This window comes from Myripristis murdjan, chromosome 6 (assembly GCF_902150065.1).
Source record: "Myripristis murdjan chromosome 6, fMyrMur1.1, whole genome shotgun sequence".
Lineage (NCBI taxonomy): Eukaryota > Metazoa > Chordata > Actinopteri > Holocentriformes > Holocentridae > Myripristis > Myripristis murdjan.
In genome coordinates this window covers 12,224,378-12,243,088 of record NC_043985.1, presented here as the reverse complement: position 1 = coordinate 12,243,088, position 18,711 = coordinate 12,224,378, and the positions used below count along the sequence as shown (strand labels likewise).

General features: G+C 39.1%; 2 protein-coding genes across 4 annotated transcripts; one reads left to right on the top strand and one right to left on the bottom strand.

Moving 5' to 3' along the window:
- Nucleotides 1–1,068: 1,068 nt before the first annotated feature.
- Nucleotides 1,069–8,711, top strand: slc25a44a (solute carrier family 25 member 44a). 2 transcript variants are annotated; one of them, XM_030054407.1, is made up of 4 exons: nt 1,069–1,237; nt 2,926–3,633; nt 5,594–5,721; nt 6,289–8,711. In XM_030054407.1, exons 2-4 carry the CDS (start codon nt 3,000–3,002, stop codon nt 6,478–6,480), a joined length of 954 nt encoding a protein of 317 aa, XP_029910267.1. In that variant the 5' UTR covers nt 1,069–1,237; nt 2,926–2,999; the 3' UTR covers nt 6,481–8,711. The 2 variants fall into 2 exon arrangements, with proteins under 2 accessions (XP_029910267.1, XP_029910268.1); XM_030054408.1 differs by lacking the exon at nt 1,069–1,237 and adding an exon at nt 1,310–1,396.
- Nucleotides 8,712–9,818: 1,107 nt separating this feature from the next.
- Nucleotides 9,819–18,480, bottom strand: skic8 (SKI8 subunit of superkiller complex). 2 transcript variants are annotated; one of them, XM_030054567.1, is made up of 11 exons: nt 18,347–18,480; nt 17,855–17,902; nt 17,729–17,756; nt 17,340–17,445; nt 16,375–16,547; nt 15,174–15,322; nt 13,196–13,289; nt 12,647–12,740; nt 12,435–12,527; nt 11,748–11,826; nt 9,819–10,091 (listed from the first exon to the last, which is right to left on the bottom strand). In XM_030054567.1, exons 2-11 carry the CDS (start codon nt 17,864–17,866, stop codon nt 10,002–10,004), a joined length of 918 nt encoding a protein of 305 aa, XP_029910427.1. In that variant the 5' UTR covers nt 17,867–17,902; nt 18,347–18,480; the 3' UTR covers nt 9,819–10,001. The 2 variants fall into 2 exon arrangements, with proteins under 2 accessions (XP_029910427.1, XP_029910428.1); XM_030054568.1 differs by having other exon boundaries at nt 17,855–17,913; nt 18,347–18,468.
- Nucleotides 18,481–18,711: the final 231 nt, after the last annotated feature.

Sequence of the window (18,711 nt, the reverse complement as noted above, 5' to 3'; positions counted from 1 at the left end):
ACTGTCACGTAAAGACAGTAAAACATTTAGCATCAACTCCCATGTGGACTTTTCAGGGCAGACTCCCTAAATACTAAATATGAAAAACTAATGGAAACCTAAAGGAGCCCAGAGGCTGGCGTGTATTTTATCAGACTTTTATTTAACCCTCTGAATTAAATTCCCCTAATTTATTTTCATAAACATTAAAAAAAAAATACAAGAAGAATTGTAGAATGTATTAATTTTAATTTTATAAAAGAAGAAGAAATGGAAAATGGGCAGGCCATTTTCCAAGAGAGCTGACTGGTCAGTAGGTGGGGCTTTTCTACCTGCTGAGCTCTTATCCTGAACTTAACCTGCTCCGGAGCAGGTTAGGTGTTCAGCATACGTTACCACGGCAACGTAGCCCGATAAAAAGTAAGCCACCTTTATGGTACAGAAAAGCCAGGGTTAAGCCTGAAGTTAGCTCGCTAAGCCGAAATCCAGCTTTATGGTACAGGCCTCAGCTCTCATCTGAAGCAGATTGGCTGTTGACTTTAAAGGCGCCTGTGTGAAAGGAACCATGTGACATTACGGAAGTAACTTCTAATGCTGCCTTCAAGTGCATCTAGTGAGCCACGACTTCCAACAATTACGTTGATGTTTGAGTGAATAAATTTGCCAAACCCTATGCCAGCTTAAAGTTAAACCAGGGATGGGCAACAATGTGCCTTGGAGGTCTGAAAATATATACATTTTTATTCCAACCAAAGGCCCAGCTAATTTCACTCATAACACACTTTTAAAAAGCTGGGAGTCAGGAATTACTGCGTAAATCACCTGTTGTAGTGTGTAGTATTGAATGAAAACATCCCCACTGAACTATTTTACCTACAATTGTCTTTCTTCTTTCAATTCCGAGCTTAAATATTCATCATATTCATCCGCAAAGTTAAAAATTAAACTGACTGTTAAGTAAGTATTTCTTCGATTTCACAGTCTAAAGAGACGTGTGGCTGTAAATATTTTCTTTCTTTCTTTCTTTCTTTTTTTTTTTTTTTTAAATAATATCTCGGAGAATAATAATACTCATACTGCAGCACAATACAAGCTGGTGACCTTTCACCTTCGGCAATGTTTGTTAGCCTGAATGAACGGAAGGTATGACCCACCGCCCCGTAGACAAGGCCGTGGTTTTACAGACCGTGTTGTTGTTATGTAGTCCAGCCTCGCAGGACGAGCAGCGAGGAGTCAAACGAAGATGACCCGCTAACAAGTAAGTTATACCTCGGTGTGTGAATCTTTTTAGCCGATAGCTTACAGAGGATAACTCCTCCCGTTTTCAGAACAGAACGCACGACCACAGGCTGTCATTGCACGTGTTGGCACGAGCGCCCAGCCGCTGCGAGATAACGCCACCATACCATAAATAAAGGTTAGATGGACTGGTTCTCCATTCTCATGGTGCTGTTACGAAACCGTGCTATCTGCTGTGTGTTTTACATGGACAAATCAGGTCTTGTCTCCCTGCCAGTAACGCTGACCTCCAATAGTACATGACGTACGTTTACTGCGAGTCAGTCTGAATTTGGCATGCTCTGTACGTTCACATTGCAAGCTCTTAATTGTGCTCGTTTTTATCTAAATTGTTAAATGTGCTCGGTTTTCCCTCGGATATCTGGAGACTTCATCTTTTCTTATCTCGTGTAGCATGAATGGCATGCAGTTAGACAGCCGCCTGCAGCATGCTAGTTCACTAGCTACTCACTAGCATTTGCTTGCTCTCCTAAAGTACATGTAACAATGATCAAGGCAAGACCAACCTGATAAGTGGCTTTATGACAGGAGATCCCGTATAAAAAGATACAGGGTTCCACCTCTACCATTATGATTGTGTTGTGGTCTTATTGTATATTCTGTTGTTTTTACTGTGTTTTTTTTCTGGTCTGAAGCACTGGAACAAAACTGTGAGGGATCTCCCTGTGTGGGATGATAAAGTTAATCTCAGTTTGAATCTTCTGAGTCTAGTGTAATCATCACTTTGCTTCAGCATTCTACTGTGTGCCATATGTCAACTGTGTTGCTGATAACTTTGATTTTTTTCATTGACTTTTGGACAAATCTGTCAGGTCTGTGTCTTGCATTACACAGCAGGAACTAAAATCTGTATGATAAAATTATTTTTTTTTATTTTATGGAAAATATGCTGTACCGAACGTGGAGTTAATGAGCACCAACTGGCTTTAATTCCAAGCAGTACATATCCTGAGTTAATCTTTTAGAGCCCAGACTTCAGACAGTGTTGCGTTTTTGTGCTGAACCTTTGATGATCAGCTATCACTGCCTCTTTTTCCACATGGCCATATAAAAAAAGCTTTTATTTTGCCAATTAATTGTCATAGATATAATTGAAATTAACTTTTCTTGGGCTGTTGCTATGTCATAACTACAGGTACCACTACATTTTTTATTGCAAATCATACAAAATTGCGTGTGCTAAGTAATTGGGCTCTTCCTTTTTGTTTACTTCAAAACTATAGTATAGATTTACAAAATGTAATGGAAAAATGTTTCTGCACCATTTTCAAAAGTGAAATTGCGTCAGGGAAACACAAAGCCAGGTTTCAATCCAAGCATTCTATTCACACTGTTTATGTGTAGTGTATAAGTGTATGTGCTTACATGCAGATCTCAGCACATACAGATGCTTGCATACTGGCAATGCCAGACAAAGGAGAAAAAAAATTCTTTATCTCAGCTGATGGAAAAATAGCTGATTTGTTTTATATTTGCTGCAACATTTCTAACACTGCCTTAAAATCTCCTTTAAGCTTGGATGCAAACATGACTGTGGAGGATCACGGTTATGCAAAATGATCATGGTCAGCTCCAATAATCATGATCATGCAATTGTATATTAATTGCTACAGGTACACCAATGTTGAATACTGTTATTTGTCATAGGTGTGATGGCTGTGGCAGGGTCCGTGACAGCGGAGAGGTAGCTCCAGGGGCGTAGAGTGGCCCAGGCCAGCAGAATGCAGCAGAAAGGGGCCATCCAGATCATCGAATGGGAGGACCTGGACAAGAGGAAGTTTTACTCCCTGGGGGTCTTCATGACCATGACCACCAGGGCCACCGTCTACCCTGCCAGCCTCATCCGTACCCGGCTCCAGGTGCAGAAGGGCAAGGCGCTCTACTCGGGCACCTTTGATGCCTTCTGCAAGATCCTGCGAGCAGAGGGCGTGCAGGGTCTCTACCGTGGCTTCATGGTCAATACGTTCACACTGGTCTCAGGACAGGCTTACATCACCACCTATGAACTGGTCCGCAAGTATGTGTCTCACTATTCACCCAGCAACACTGTGAAGTCACTGGTTGCCGGTGGGGCAGCTTCCCTGGTGGCCCAGACCATCACTGTGCCCATAGACGTGGTGTCGCAGCAGTTGATGATGCAAGGCCAGGGGGAACACCTGACGCGCTTTAAAGTCAAACCCAAAATGGTGATCGCAGCATCCAAGAGCAGACTGACTTTCGGGCAAACCCGTGACATTGTGGTGCAGATTTTTGCAGCTGATGGTTTCCAGGGATTCTACAGGGGCTACGTGGCATCACTACTCACTTACATCCCAAACAGTGCACTGTGGTGGCCTTTTTATCATTTTTATGCAGGTAGGTTGACACCCTGGGAGAGGTTTACAATTGTCGGTTCAAGTGGAATTTCACAATTCTTGATACCTGAGTCAGTACTACAACATTAACAGAAATCCCGTTCAGCATACACTGCATTTTTTTTTTTTTTTTTTTTAAAGTACTATTAACATTCAGTTTAACACTTTAGGTTAAGGATACATGGAGGAGTGGATTCATTCTTGAATTCATGCATGAAAATGGCTTACTTTATGCATTAATATAATAATTATTAGCAATTAACACAAGTTCAAAATTAAAGTAAAATCAAAACATTAATTAAATCATTAACTAAAGTCAGTTCATAATCATAAATTATGATTTTTTTTTTTAAGCATGCTCATGATGTGTTCTTTGTTTGCAAAACATTTGGACCACTAAACTAAATCCAACCCACAACAACACAGAGGACATCAGGAAATCACTAATACTAATTAAAAATCATGTAGAGAACAAATATTATCTGATGAATTGCAATTGAGTTTATTAATTTGTAACGTATTAATTTATAACTCTCTTGCTCCATTCACTGAAGAAGACCTGAGGAAATTTTTTTTTAAGATGTTTTAAACCAATGCAATGTTTAATAGTTGAGTCATAGTTGCTGGTCAGCATATCACAGACAGTTCGAAACAGGACATCCCCTCTTTTTGTAATAACTAGAAATAATTTTTAAAAAATCATCAGATGATGTGTTTGTAATTGTTGCAAATACCTGATAACATGATCGATAATAAAAATCAAATGATTCACCACTTTATTTGAAGGGCGACAAACTTGATGAACTCCAGTTTTGTTGAAGAAAAAGAATATATCATTATCATGCATAATAAATCATAATTCATGACTTACCTTAGTTAATACTTTAATTAATCTGTTGTCCATGCTTGAGGCCATGAATGAAAAATTTTGAACTTGTAAATTCCTGATTATTCATGAGGTATTAATGCATGAAGTAATACATGAATTCATGTTCATGTACCCTTATGCTAAAGTGTTACTACTTAATCAAATAGACAGAAACTTCATGTTTTTCAAGTCATTGAACACACAGTTTACTTTAGAATAAGAGATACAAGTGCAACATCAGCCTGTAGCCTTCAAGTCGAAAACAAAGCAGCCCAACAAAACATTCATTTCAAATCAGAGGAACTGCTGGAAATGTCCTAACAGTAAATACACTCAGAAGATTATGTACCCTTTTTTATTTACAGTTGTGTATGCATGACTACTACTGTAAGTGTTTCAGTTAACATAAATGCTAAAGCTACATTAGAATAAAGTTAAATTAGAATTCATACTACAATAAATTATAGTATGAATCACCTAAGTATCAATTCTTTTTGTATTCATTACTACTATGCATGCATCATAGAGTCAACTAAGATCTAGTTGAACACTTTATTTGTACTTTATAAGACACATTAAAAGCGTAGTGGAGCGGGCAGCAAACCGGTACACTGGGAGAGAGAGGTTGGGATCAGGTAGAGAATCTCTGTTGCAGTTAATCAAATTTAAGGCATGTGTCGTAAATGATAGCTTAAGCGTGTCTGATTTATCCTGAAATTGCCTGAACCTGTAACCTGAAGTGAGTGACTCAAATCCTCGCCACAATGGATGACCAAGGCAGTCTGTGACTCTGTGGGCTTTATGCAGGATCTGTCATACGCAGTTATTTAGAGTGGTCTGCTGAGTGCTTTGTTTGCCACTTTGACGATACTGTTATTCATAAAACCAGACATTATGTCATCATGAACAAGTACTGTACATTATAATCAACACAGGAGCGTTTCAGAGGATCATATGATGTTGCATGGAAATGGATTTTGAATTGTGCAACCCTTTCAAACTACAAAATTCTGCCTCCTGCTACAACAGACTATACTGCTGTCATATTAAATGCATGAGCCCTGCGTTGTTTTCTTGTCCTTTGCGTCCCCAGAGCAACTCTCCCTGCTGGCACCAAGTGAGTGCCCTCATCTGATTCTGCAGGCTTTGGCTGGACCAATGGCAGCAGCAACTGCCTCCACCATCACCAACCCCATGGACGTGGTTCGAGCCAGAGTGCAGGTACACAACGAATGCAGCCATTCAACATTACAAAGTGTCATCCTCAATAGGCATTTGAAGGATGATGTTGGTATTTTTAGATTAAAGTCACCAACAGACAATATCTTGTGCCAGTACTTAAACATTTTCTTGCCAAAATATTACAAGTACTCAAAAAGCCTCTGATCATCATTTAGGCCATGGGACAGGATGCACATTACAAATGCGCATTACATCAGATTATTTTCATGTAGTTTATACACATTCAGATCAATTCATGTATTGTAGGACTTGAGTGGAATTGGATTTTGCTACTTGTTTTGGAATAACAGCTTTATACACCAGCAGAATTACTCTCTGAAACCCATGAGCCCTAGGACCAGCTTTTACTTAGAAATGTCTTATTTAACCCTCTGCATAAAAAAATTCCTTTACTACTATATTTTTGAAAAGAAAAAAAGGGATTTTTTTGTTGAGAGGATTAAATGAAACTTTTCGAAGTAAAAGCCTATGGGTTTCTGAGAGTTAAACACAGTCGAATTCATTTGCAAATTGCACAGCTGATCTAATGCCCTTCTGTCCGTTAAGGTGGAGGGCAGATCGTCTGTGATTGAGACGTTCAAGCAGCTGCTGGCAGAGGAGGGGTTGTGGGGGATGACCAAGGGGCTGTCAGCCCGCATCATTTCCTCCACGCCGACGTCGGTGCTCATCGTAGTGGGATACGAGACTCTGAAGAGACTGAGCCTGCGAGCTGAGCTGATCGAGACGAGACACTGGTGAAGGGCCAGAGGGAAAATGAGGAGTGAGCCAGAGCAGCCTCACGTCAGGCTACACTTCAGCACACCCGGGCAGGAGCAGGCAGATGGGCCTGAATGACTTTGATGTTTCTCCCTGCCATAGAGTCGTTTCCGTATGCCTTTTTAGAACTGCGTCAGCCTGAGATTTTAGTGCAGTTGTGGAACAGGGCGCACGTGGTTATGTTTATCTGTGGGTTTGGTTTGGAGTCAGAGAGGGTGTTACCTCGGCCTTTTTTGCCCCCATTCTTCAGAGTTGCCTCCACTGGTGATTTTGTTTGTTTGAAATGTCACTGAGACATGCTTTACTTTATAGTGCATTACATTTTATTCCAAAATGAGAGATCAATCTGAAAAATAATTGGACTGCTAATACTAAAGCATGACTGAAGGAAAAAATGTAAATAAATGTGTTCTTAAATGATAGTAGGTCACTTAGGCCCTGATTGAAAAAAAAAATCACATTTTTTTCTTTTCTTTATGATTTTTTCTTTATTATCTTGACATTTTCCCCCTATATTGATATATAGCCTCTTCATATGAAGTAGTTCTGGGACTTTCCCCTGTGTCATATTGTAACACTGAGCCAGTCTAAGCATGTACACACTTGATGTGCATTGTGAATGTCAGGTAGCTGTTACTTTCCAAATAGTTGTGTTTTAAAATAGAGCTCCTCAGTGGTGAATTATGTATTTTAGGAGCATTTGTGAAAAGTCTATTGTGTATTCAAGGTGCCAAAATCTGGTGAGTAGGGGGCAAAACAGATGCCTTCTTTCTTAAATGCTTTGTCCTCATAGACAGCTATCAGAATAACAGATGAGGGCTTGATATTTGCATGGTTGATTCTAGTCAGGACATTTCTGTGCAAACACAGCGATAAATGTCATCTCATCTTTGTGTACACTTACCTGATGTGGAAAATAATCTGTACGGTTATTTCAGTATATCCTTTCCTGTAACTATGGAAAAACCTGCAGCGTATATTTCACGGTGGCAAAATGGAGCTGAATTTGCCAAAAACAAATTTAAACTAAACTTATCATTGTTAAGCAAAAAAGTACCTTCTGTTGAGGTCTCTGAAATCTGGGTTGGATTTTTATTTCTGTAATTGTAGTTATATTCTTATGATTTCGTTATTTTCCAGGCAGTCTGTGAAGTCACGCGGCAGTGGCACATGTATGCTTCACTTTATAGTATATTATTGGACTACTGATGGATGATTTGATCAGGCAGTTGTTCCTGCTTGATTTTAGTTCATTTTGCTTTCATGCCTAAATGGACTGTTCAGTGTTCAAAGTGGAGCTTGATGGAAAAGCTGAGTAAGGGGATTGATACCACAGAGGCAAGGCTTAAACTCAAAGTTGCATTAATTTGCAGACCGCACAGTCATCATGAAGTACCACAGTGTTTTGTTTTGGTTTGGTTTTTTAAATCCATCTTCCCTCACAAATTTATTGATTCCTGGGGAGAAGCTGTGTTTTCACTCTCCTGCAGGAATATCAGCACACAGGCTCACCTTCAGAGCCATGTTTCTCAACGTGCTGATCGCTGCATCATGTGAGATCAAACCTGGTGTCCTCTGCTGCTGGGGACCGGGACAGGAAAGGCAGTGGAGACATGTTTTAAAAAAATAAGTCAGGACTCAAAGTAATAACGCTGCACCAGCAGACAAAACTACCAGGATGCCTTCAAATCCTTATTCCCCCAGTCAGCTAATAATGAGTTTGAATGGTATCGACAGCAGGTGGGAGTAGTTTCAGGGTTACACACATTTATACACAGGATGCACTTTGTACAGTGAGCAGCTCCACTGAAGTAATTTGGGAGTTTATTGGCATGCAGTTTTTTAATATACTTTTTTAAGGTACTGAATCCCGCTTGCTCTTGGCCTGTGCTGTCACAAGGTTTCTGCAATGTTGGAGACAACCCATACTGCCACAGCTGGGAAGGTATCCTGAAAACGCAACCACGTTTAGACTTAACTGCCTTGATTACTGCCAGAAAACCGATACATCAATGGACTGGTCTGAAATTTTGTGCCCTCTCTTTTTTAACTGGTGTTTTTGTGTTTGCAGACAGCTCATTTTGAAGTTTGTATATCACAAATGTTTATTCTGGTAAGAATGGTGTACTTCTGATATTACATGGGGATACACTGAAATTTCAAAAGTGATGTGAAATACTGTATAAGAATAAATAAAGTGGAGCTTTGCTTAGTTGAAATACACCTCAATCTACTAATCTCTTATGTGATGTTCAGAATTAATACTGATTTTGAATGGAAGGCCTAATAAAGGACAGTCTTATCTACCAGTCTTTCTTTTATTGAGACTGTCGCTGTGATGTTTTAGAAATGTCATGACCGTGTCGTTATTTTGATACTTTATCAGACAAATCAGTGGAAGCCTCTGTGAAGCTTCACCATGAAACATAATGTCTAATAACACATTTGACATACGCTTGAAGGAAATCCAATACAGGTTACCTTTAATGTTTCAGGTCTGGACATGCTGCTTTGTTGGAGCACTTGATGAGAATACTGATGGTTGAAATCCCTGACCTGTTTATTCTGAACCTGCCTTTTTGTGCTGCAAAACAGTGTTGCAGGTCTGCAATACTCCTGTTGGCCCAGTGGAGGGTGCACGACACTGTACTCCATCTCTAACAAATAAAGACTCCCAATGAATTCTTTCCTATTGTGTTCGCTGCTGTCACACTGAAAAGTAAAGAGTCAGAGATGTGACAAAAGGAATCAGTAACAGCAAATCAATCAGCAACAAAAGTCAGTATTGAACATAAAAGCAAGAATTCTTGATAAAATAATCAGTGTTTGTGACTTATAGGTTGTTCAATTGTAATTGTGTTAAATAAAATCCTGGGAGACCTCAACATAATGGGATTAACCTCCACAAATTTAAGTAAATGTTACTATGATGGGCTGTCAATCAGTCTGTCAATTATTTGACTGGACAGCGTGCTCTCAGCCATATTACTAACTAATGTGAGCAGGGTGTGGCTTTTAAACAAAAGTTCTCTACCCATCTTAAAATCATTCATGCTGACTTCAGATTGTGCAAAATCAATTACATGTGAGCATACAAGGCTATGAAATATGGGCTATGCAGACAGAAATTTGAAATTGTTATTGTTGCAAAATATTTAGTCAGAAGTACTGATAAATTCTGAAAAGGTCCTTACTATTGACAGTGCAGAGGTTATAATGCAGACCATTCACAATATGGAGTTATTTGATTTATAAGTAAGTGTGCAAATAAAATCAAAAGCTATGAATATCAAGTAAAAGAAATGAAACAGAAACCACAGTACAAAAACAAACTGCTTTTATTTGACCATGGCAGGCCAATGCAAAATAATCCATGACATTTACAATGTGTCCCCCACCCCTCCATCCCCAATCTCAACAATATGGTCATAGTAACTGCTCTGAAAATCCAGAGTTTGTCCTGATCTGTTGGTCCAGTCCACCCTGGTACTGGATATCCTTCATCACATGGGGCAGTCATAGATGTGGATGGCCCGGTCGTCTCCAGCTGAGATGATCTTTGAGCCTGTATTGTTGTACTTGACGCTCCAAACCTGTGGACAGGGAGCGGAGAGGATGAGGAAAAACTGATTTTATTTTGACAGAAGTCAGGCAACAACTTTAGCCACTGCTATACTTAGGAAAAGTTTCAATTCCAAATCACATGTCCACAGTTTGAAAAAGGTGACATCTGCCTATATAAAGAATGAATAATAGCATGACTGGAAGATGTTCAAAAATCCAAAGAGATGAAGAATCTGTGGTATAAGTATGATGTGTCTATCATGTATTGCTTTGAGTTATTTTATTTTCTTTAGTTCACAAGATTGACATGGTCTCTATAGGTATCTGAGTGTTAAATTTGTTAATTTAAGTCATTTTTCAAACATTTTTAAAGAAATCTAGGGCTAATTTTTAGACAAATTCCTCTTCAAATAAGTATCGCAGGTAAGCAATGCAGAGGTAGATTTTAGGTAGAAATATTGCAGGTTATTTTAACTAAATGACTCAAAGAACTGTCACAATTGTTCAGTGCCAGGTTTCCTTTAGGTCGAACAGCAAGGTGCTACTGTAATAAATCTAACCATTATCTTTTTCCACTTAATCTGGGACAGGTGAAGTATATGAATCTTGGTTGTGTCTCTAAAGGCAATAATATATATATATATATATATATATATATATATATATATATATATATATATATTACTGTGTTAGGCTTAAATGTAGAAATGTTGAGTGATGCAGAAGAACTCATTTTGACATGAAGAAATGGATGAATGAAATTACAAAAACTGTTTACTGAAATTAAAACCTCATAAATTCAAATTTAAGACTGTCTAACAACTCTTAAGGCCTAATATTTATGAAATGTTATGTAAGACAGTGTAAGACTTTGAGGGCCTGCAGACAAGCTGGATTATGTTTCCACACAGACTCAGAGACACCATAATTTCCTACATACAATGTACTGCAGCAGCAGGTCATGATGTACACTGCTTGTTTAAAGAAACCCTTTACACACAGGATTCAATACACTTTCGAACTGTATTTTCCCACAGATATACATTATTTTGGAGGGGGCTGTGTTATGTATTGCAGTGGCACAAAGATACTTCAAGCACATGCAGATGCAGAATAACATTGGCACTCAAGCTAAACATGACATGGTCACGGATCCCATTCTTTGAACTTTTGCCATTACCTCAAAAATGCACCAAAATACTTTTCATGTGAGTAAAAAGCAATGCCTTGGAGCGAAGAACTGAGCAGTCGACAACCGAAACAAATTTTCCAATTAGAAAAACAAAGGCAGAGCTAGAACAGTTAATGGGCTGCAATTCGTCCCTCTAGATTTTCTGGCTTTGCAGTCATCTTTTCTTGCCGAGACAAAAAAAAAAAAAAAAAACACGATACGGCAGACTTAACTGCCTCTGATCTCCTCTCTCTAAGGAGCCATGCTATTTCAATCAGCAACTTTGTTGCAGAAGGGGGATGAACCACCCAACAGGCATCTGTAAGCGGAGACCTAATGACAGCAGGGATTATTGCTTTTGCCAGAGCTGAAATATCAGGGCCGGGTTGTGCGAGAGGCCAGAACAGGGCAACGGCTGCATTGATTTCCCAAACACATCAGCGCCAAGACACATCTCCTCACATGGAACTGGGATTACAACACACTCAGAGGAAGAGATGCTCATTTTTGTCACCTGGTCTTGGTGGTCGAAGAAAGTGTTGACACATGCTCTGGAGCTGGCGTCCCAAACCTTCACACTCTTGTCTGACGAGCTGGGTGGGTGCGGGGGTGGAGGGGCAACAGAGGAGAGAGGGTGTTTTCATGTTGTTTTCAAAACCTTGTCCTGTAGTTCCTCACTATCAAACTTTGTAATAGCTGGCTAACATGTACTGTCTACCTCTCTGTATTTTTTTTTTTTTTTTTACAATGAGCAGTAGTACTGCCTAGCATCACCTATTCATTTGCAGTCTTTAAATGAAGCATCATATTCAAGTGCCTAGTTTTGGAAAACACACTCAAATCATATTGTTTATTTTATCAGCATCCCTGGTACCAGTGAGTGATGTTGATGAGAGTACCTTCATCTGCAGAAATTCAAGTCCAAACTATATACCTTAACAGTACTAGTCATATGATACAGCCTCATCACTTAGACAACAAAATAATGATCAATCTTGCATTATTTCCTCACAGTTAGGTGAGTAACTGCATATGTTGTATAATTTTTGACTGAACACATTTCAAGCTTTAGGAGAGAAACAATTCAACTTAATGCTGGAGATGTGGCACTTTATAGACAACCATGAAGTCAATGAGGATGTGCCTTCTGCAGCAGCCTTAAGCTTGAACCCCCCACTTAACTCCCATAATGTGTTATTACCTGGAGACAAAATGGGTGTCATCTGGGGAAAAGGCCACATTAAGAACCCAGGATCCATGGCCACTCAGTGTGCCAGCCAGGTTGGCGTGTTGCCTGCAACACAACAACACCAGCATATTTTGTGGGTCCAACAAAAACACGTCTCTCCAAAGAATAAAAACAATTGCCAGGCCTTGCCACAACTTCAGAACCAAGTGGCCAGCTGCACTCACACATCATAAATCTTGATGTAGCCATCGTCCGAGGCTGTGACCAGGAGCTGGGAGTCAGGGGAGAAGGTGAGAGACCTGATGGGCATGGCATGACCTGAGGACAGAGTAGAGAGGCAACCAGTGAAAGCAGAAGCTCTCATCCCCACTTTCCACTAAAGCACTATACAGCAGCCAAAGAAGAACAGATAGAAAAGAGGGGAGACGATCAAGTCCATCCATGATGAGAAATGTGCAGTGTTAGATTACTAATGTGATGTTTTACTTTATGTACAGGGAGCAAAATCTATCCAAGGCAAATTTCCTTTGGGATAATAAAGTCCGACACCACAATATGAAAAAGCTTTGGTGCATTTCTTTGGTCTTACTGCATCCCTTCCTTTATTTTGTGCATACGCTTGTTACATGCTAAGTCATGTCTATCATATCCACTGTTTCATTCCATAGCTTTTGTTTACTGTTTATTGCCCATAGAGACCTTACGAAGTGATATACAGAAAGAGTTTAATTACTGCCATTATCACTATCAATAATAATAATATTTGAACGTACCTTCGAGTGTATGGAGCAGTTTTCCAGTGGCAATGTCAAAGATGTTGATGATTCCATCAATAGCGCCACTGGCCAAGTATTTTCCATCTGGGCTCTGAAGAGCAGAACAGAATGAGACAATCATTCATTCATTTATTCATTCATTCCAATCATTAATTCATCTTGAGGAAAATTTTCAGCTTACTGCAGTTTACCATAGAGAAGTGAGTCAAGATGAGCTACCATATTTCTGCTAAGGGAAAGGTTCAAACTTGAATTAGCTTTAATGCTGAAGTGCAGTCTGGATGTCACTATGGTATCCTATACATGCTACTGATGGGCTATTTCTAAGGAGGCAGATAGCAAAAGCAGTCATTAAAAACAACTACTACTAAACAACTATTTCTGAAATTACCAAGATATCATTGCTGGTGTTGGATGGTGGCTTTGTCAATTTCATACCACTTTAAATTACTCATCAAATATTCACAAAGGCCATTTTCAAGCTTACTATATTTTTATAGACTGATGTGGGTCCTTGTCATTTTTGTGAACCTATTTGGTTGTATCTTATTATTATTATTATTATTATTATTTTACAGGACAGCAAATACAACCCACCCTATCCAGGTCAGTCATTGTTCCATCTCTTCTCCTGCCACTTTTTTTTTTTTTTGTTTGCACTGTATTATGTGTCATGCAATCTCACATGGGAGGGACCACACATGGTATGACATGAAAAACTGATTCCATGAGAACATTACTTCACAATCTACTGATTTATAGTGCTTCAAGATGGAGCTGGAAAAGGAACAAGGCCAAAAAAAAAAAAAAAAAAAAAACACTTTTGCATGCATTTACATACATTTTTATGAAAAATGTTCTACACACTGTAACAGTAAATCCAGATTTCACAACCAGGAGTTTTTGCAAGCTAGCCCTGCAGGGATTCTGATGCTTTTGGTTCCAGCAACATGATGAATTTGAGTTGGCATCCACAGTTTATGTTAGGGCTATTGAATTGTTAGCAAGTGTTTGCTCTTAAAACACTCACAATTACATTTATGAAGCAAGGGCACTACGAAATGAGGAGTGACCAGAGGTTAAAGCACAGCACTATTTCTGAATGTTCAAGAAAAACTGAATCCCTGTACAAATTACCAGTTATGTTTAGTCCATCTGTAAATTCCCCATCAGCTAAGCGTGCTGTTCACATGAGCAATTATTTTAATGCAACTTCCTAGAAATTTCCATGAATCAATTTAATCATAAGCCAGGTTGTTGTGAAGTCCGGAAGACAGCCAGAGAGCAAATTAAAAACATTAGGCATTCTCCATTAATACAGACCACAAAAGAGGGACAACCTCTTCCCAGAAAATTGCCCTGTTGATCCATTACTTTAAGTATTGGGACTGATTCGGCTCAAATTAGCAAGCTTATTTTAACGTGTGGGTGGGTTGTAGTATCTGCCAATGAACACACACACACACACACACACACACACACACACACACACACACACACACACACTTTCTGTATGCCTAATCTTCACAGAAAAGTAGGTTGCCTGTCTTCATGAGACTGGGCTAACCTTGTTTATTTGGATCATATCATAATAGAACCTATGCTGAACACCTTTTAAATCCCAAATAAAAACTATCAGAAAGAAGTAATACTGAAGTTATCAAGAAGTGGCATCACAGGAGTGAGGCCAGACAAGTGAAATAATGGAAAATCTGGTTAAAACAGGAGTGTTGCAGGTGTGTCTTTCTCTCACTGTTTGTGTGTTCAGACATGATTAAGCGGACAAAACAAAAAGTTATACAGACTGCTGAGAAATTACTGCTACTTTGAATGATAACTTTAAATAATTCACGAATGAATGCAGTTACAGAGCCACCACACTCATCTAGTGTCTTTTCTATTTGACCCCTTGAAGAATATGGGCTTAAAACACCAACACCTAGCCAACCAAAATGACACTGGGAAGTTTCCTTACGTAAGCTATACTCAGGATGAATTTCCCTCGGGTGTCCAGAGAATACTCCTTCTTTCCACTCTCCACTCCAAAGATGTTGACCTTGCCAAGATGGCTTCCTGTGGCAATGTATTTAGAGTCAGGGGAGAAGGCGACTGTCCACGCATCAACTAGAGGGAGAAAACCGCAGAAACAGAGGAGAGGGAATTGACTGATGAACGGAAATGAGGGACTATACCTTTCATCCTGCTAGTGAGTCTCTCTGTTGTCATCAATCAACCAATTACTAGAGCATTCTTGTCCACCTGAGGCTCCCTCCGCACAGACAAAAAGGTCCATTAGCAAAAAGGTTTGATAAAAATGTCTACCAGGTACTCTGTTTGAGTGAGCAAATGATTACATGACAAAGAAATGGTTATCATAAAAGTAATGAAAAGTAGCACTGTTCTGTCATGTGTCAACCCTAACATTAAAATATACAATCCAATCCAAACTAACCTGTTTAGATAGAGTACTTTATTATCATCATCATCATCATCATCATTATTGTCGTTGTTGTTGTTGTCATTGTTATTATCAGTAGCAGTGGTAGTAGTAGTAGTATCATTATTATTATTTCAATGGGAGTAAGCCAAGAATCCTCACCAGGTTAACAGGATAATGAATTCTACTTGCTTATTCTAAATGGCTTATTATGATATTTGCACACGTACTGTCGACTCAAAACCGGCTTATTTGAATAACCAAATAGCAATTGAACTCCTCCATGCATCTAAACATAGTCACGGCAAGTACAGTGCATTAAGAAAGTATTCAGACCCCCTTCAATTTTTTCACTTTTGTTGTTTTGCAACCTGATGCTACAATAATTTCAATTCATTTTTTCTCTCATTAATCTACACTTAGTACCTTATAATGACAAACTGAAAAGAGAATTTTAGAAATTTTTGCAAATTTATTAGAATTGTAAACAGTCTAATCTGATAATCTAATAGTTTACTGGTTCCTGTAGGGAACCCTGTGAGGACACAGTCTTTTTTCTTGCACCCTCCAGAGAGGTCAGAGGTCACATGTCAAGGTCAGATATAGAACAGCTGGTAGGGATTCAGTGTCTTGCACTAAGACTTTTCAGCAAATGTCACTTCATTGGTCACTTTGCCATCCTACTACCCAAGATAAACATTATAAATATACATATATTAACCAGTCTTCCCAGTCTAACCTGGGCCTGCATCCATAGACTTGATCTGTTTCCCAGACTCCAGGTCCCAGAGGCGGATGTGGGCGTCTAGGGAGCTGGAGGCAGCGATTGCTCCGTTGTGACTGATATCCACTGACACCACACCCAACTGGTGGCCCTCCAGAGTCCACTGCAGCTCCAGCTTCTCATCTGACCTGAACATGGGGTTTGGCACAGAGATCGTTTCACCTTTTCAAGCTGAGTCAAATAAAACATATCCTTTAGTGGGAAGTTGCATTTGTACATTTAGGATTTCAGCTAGGCCACTACAATAAGGTGTGCTCCTATCGCTCTGAATTACATATCCAACCCATTTGCTCACAGTGGAGCAAGCACTGCTGGAGAGGACTCAAGACGGTCAAGTGTAGCCTATTACTACAGTCTGTGATCAGGCTGGGGTCCTAAGTTGATATCCACTTTTTTCAGACAGTCAATATAATGGATCTAGTTCAAAAAGATGAAAAAAATGGTATAAACTGTATGAGCGATTTTTTTTTTTTTTTTTTTTTTTTGCTTTAACACAACTCCAGCCAAGAGAGTGCTGACCCACAGAGCTTTTCTGTAATTGTAAAAAGACTCTAAGGCAGCAAGGCCTCCCTGAACTAGACTGAACACATGAAGAAATATGACATCACTGGGCTAAAACTCTTTTTTTAAAATGCTCTATTCGCACATATGCTACAGATAATGACACTTTACATTTATGGCAAAACAGAGGTACTAAGTGCTTCACAGACAACACATAAATGAGTGAAAGAGATAAATAATGGCAGGGTTACACAAGAACAAAACAGACAATTATATGACCAGTTCAGAAAATAAAATCAATTAATAAAATAAATGACGCTAAAGCCTGTCACTATATTCACAATATTTTAAAAGACAGTGTTAAATAACTAACTAACTTAAAAAAAAAAAAAAAAAAAAAAAAAAAAGACAACACTTACCATTTCCAGACCTTGACCATGTCATCTAAGGAGCCAGTGACAATAGTTTCCGTCCCATCCGCCTCACTTTTACCCCAAGCTGCCGTCCAAATTGCATCATCATGTGCTTAGAGCAAAAAAAACAAAACAAAACAAGACAGGTTAAAACTATAATAACAGTGTGAGGATAATTGGTGGTTCAGGTTCAGGTTCAAATTTGACTACAAAAAAAAAAAAAAATTGACTTAAATACTGAGACTAAGGTGTGAGTGTGTGAGTGTATGAGGTTATGTTTTATTTAAATGACTGTTGAAGTACCTGACATGTAAACTTGGGTAACAATTTTTATTATAATCATTTTCTGGTGGTTTAAATTGCTGGGGCCAAATTGACAATATGTCAATACTTACCATGTTCTTGCTTGAAAAGAATGCTGTACTGAAAGGAGAAAACATTGCTACAGTTAGCTATGCCATTTTATGCCATTTCCAACTGTGGAAATGAATACTTTCATTTCAGTAACTACCTAAGCTTACCTGAGTGCTCATTGTTGTTCCTGACGTCGGAGAGCCAGCTACGTCGACCTAAGACCAAGCTGAGAGTTTGTTAGCTCGTTACACAGGTGACATATATGACACAGGTGAATAAGGTAATTCGTGGAGTGAAGTATCTTGAACAAAATGTCTTTGGGGAGATGATGAAGTCCTAAAACAAAGGGTTTAGGGTGCAGAGGCTGACAAATGAGCGTGTCAGCAAATTCAAGTCACTGCCAGTACTTTACTGGCCAAACCTTACACTGGTTTCCCACTCTGAAAGCAGAGCTGAGTCGATGTAGTTTTAGAAAACAAAGCTGAAATGATATTGGCTAACGTTAGCTAGCTCTGCCAGCCTGCACAGAGCAGGCAGCAGGCACTACGGTGAAGTTTGCTAGCTGCACAGCTACTGGTCAGCCAGGCTGTCGTTTCAGTATACCGGGTTTATTGTGCTGAACATGGACTATTTAATACAACGAATATAAACCTACATACCTTTAAAACTCCCCACAAAATGTGTGATGAATTTTGGTTACGCGTTTACATGGGAGACGCCATGACAACAATTACTTCCGCCTAGTTTCTTCTTCGTTTGTGTCGGAATGGTCGGCGAATAGCTTATGAAACTCATTACTGCCACCTGCGGAACAGTTGCGCATGCAGTATGCCACGGTGAGCATAGTAGATTCGGTCAGTACAGTAAGTGAGTGTTATTAATTAGGTAATAATTAATATGCAACATAATTAATCTATTAATTAATAAATATGTTCCAATGTATACAGTTTATATAGTGTTTGTACTGATGATTTAATAAGGTAATTAACTTTTTTTTTTTTTAATATTTCAATAAAATGGTACT

Coding starts and splice junctions, on each gene's coding strand:
- slc25a44a (XM_030054407.1), top strand. CDS start 3,000: ATGCAGCAGAAAGGGGCCATCCAGATCATCGAATGGGAGGACCTGGAC. Junction 3,634..5,593: donor TTTTTATCATTTTTATGCAG/GTAGGTTGACAC, acceptor TTGCGTCCCCAG/AGCAACTCTCCCTGCTGGCA. Junction 5,722..6,288: donor TGGTTCGAGCCAGAGTGCAG/GTACACAACGAA, acceptor CTGTCCGTTAAG/GTGGAGGGCAGATCGTCTGT.
- skic8 (XM_030054567.1), bottom strand. Junction 17,446..17,728: donor TCTTTTCAAGCAAGAACATG/GTAAGTATTGAC, acceptor TTTTGCTCTAAG/CACATGATGATGCAATTTGG. Junction 16,548..17,339: donor ATGGTCAAGGTCTGGAAATG/GTAAGTGTTGTC, acceptor CCCCATGTTCAG/GTCAGATGAGAAGCTGGAGC.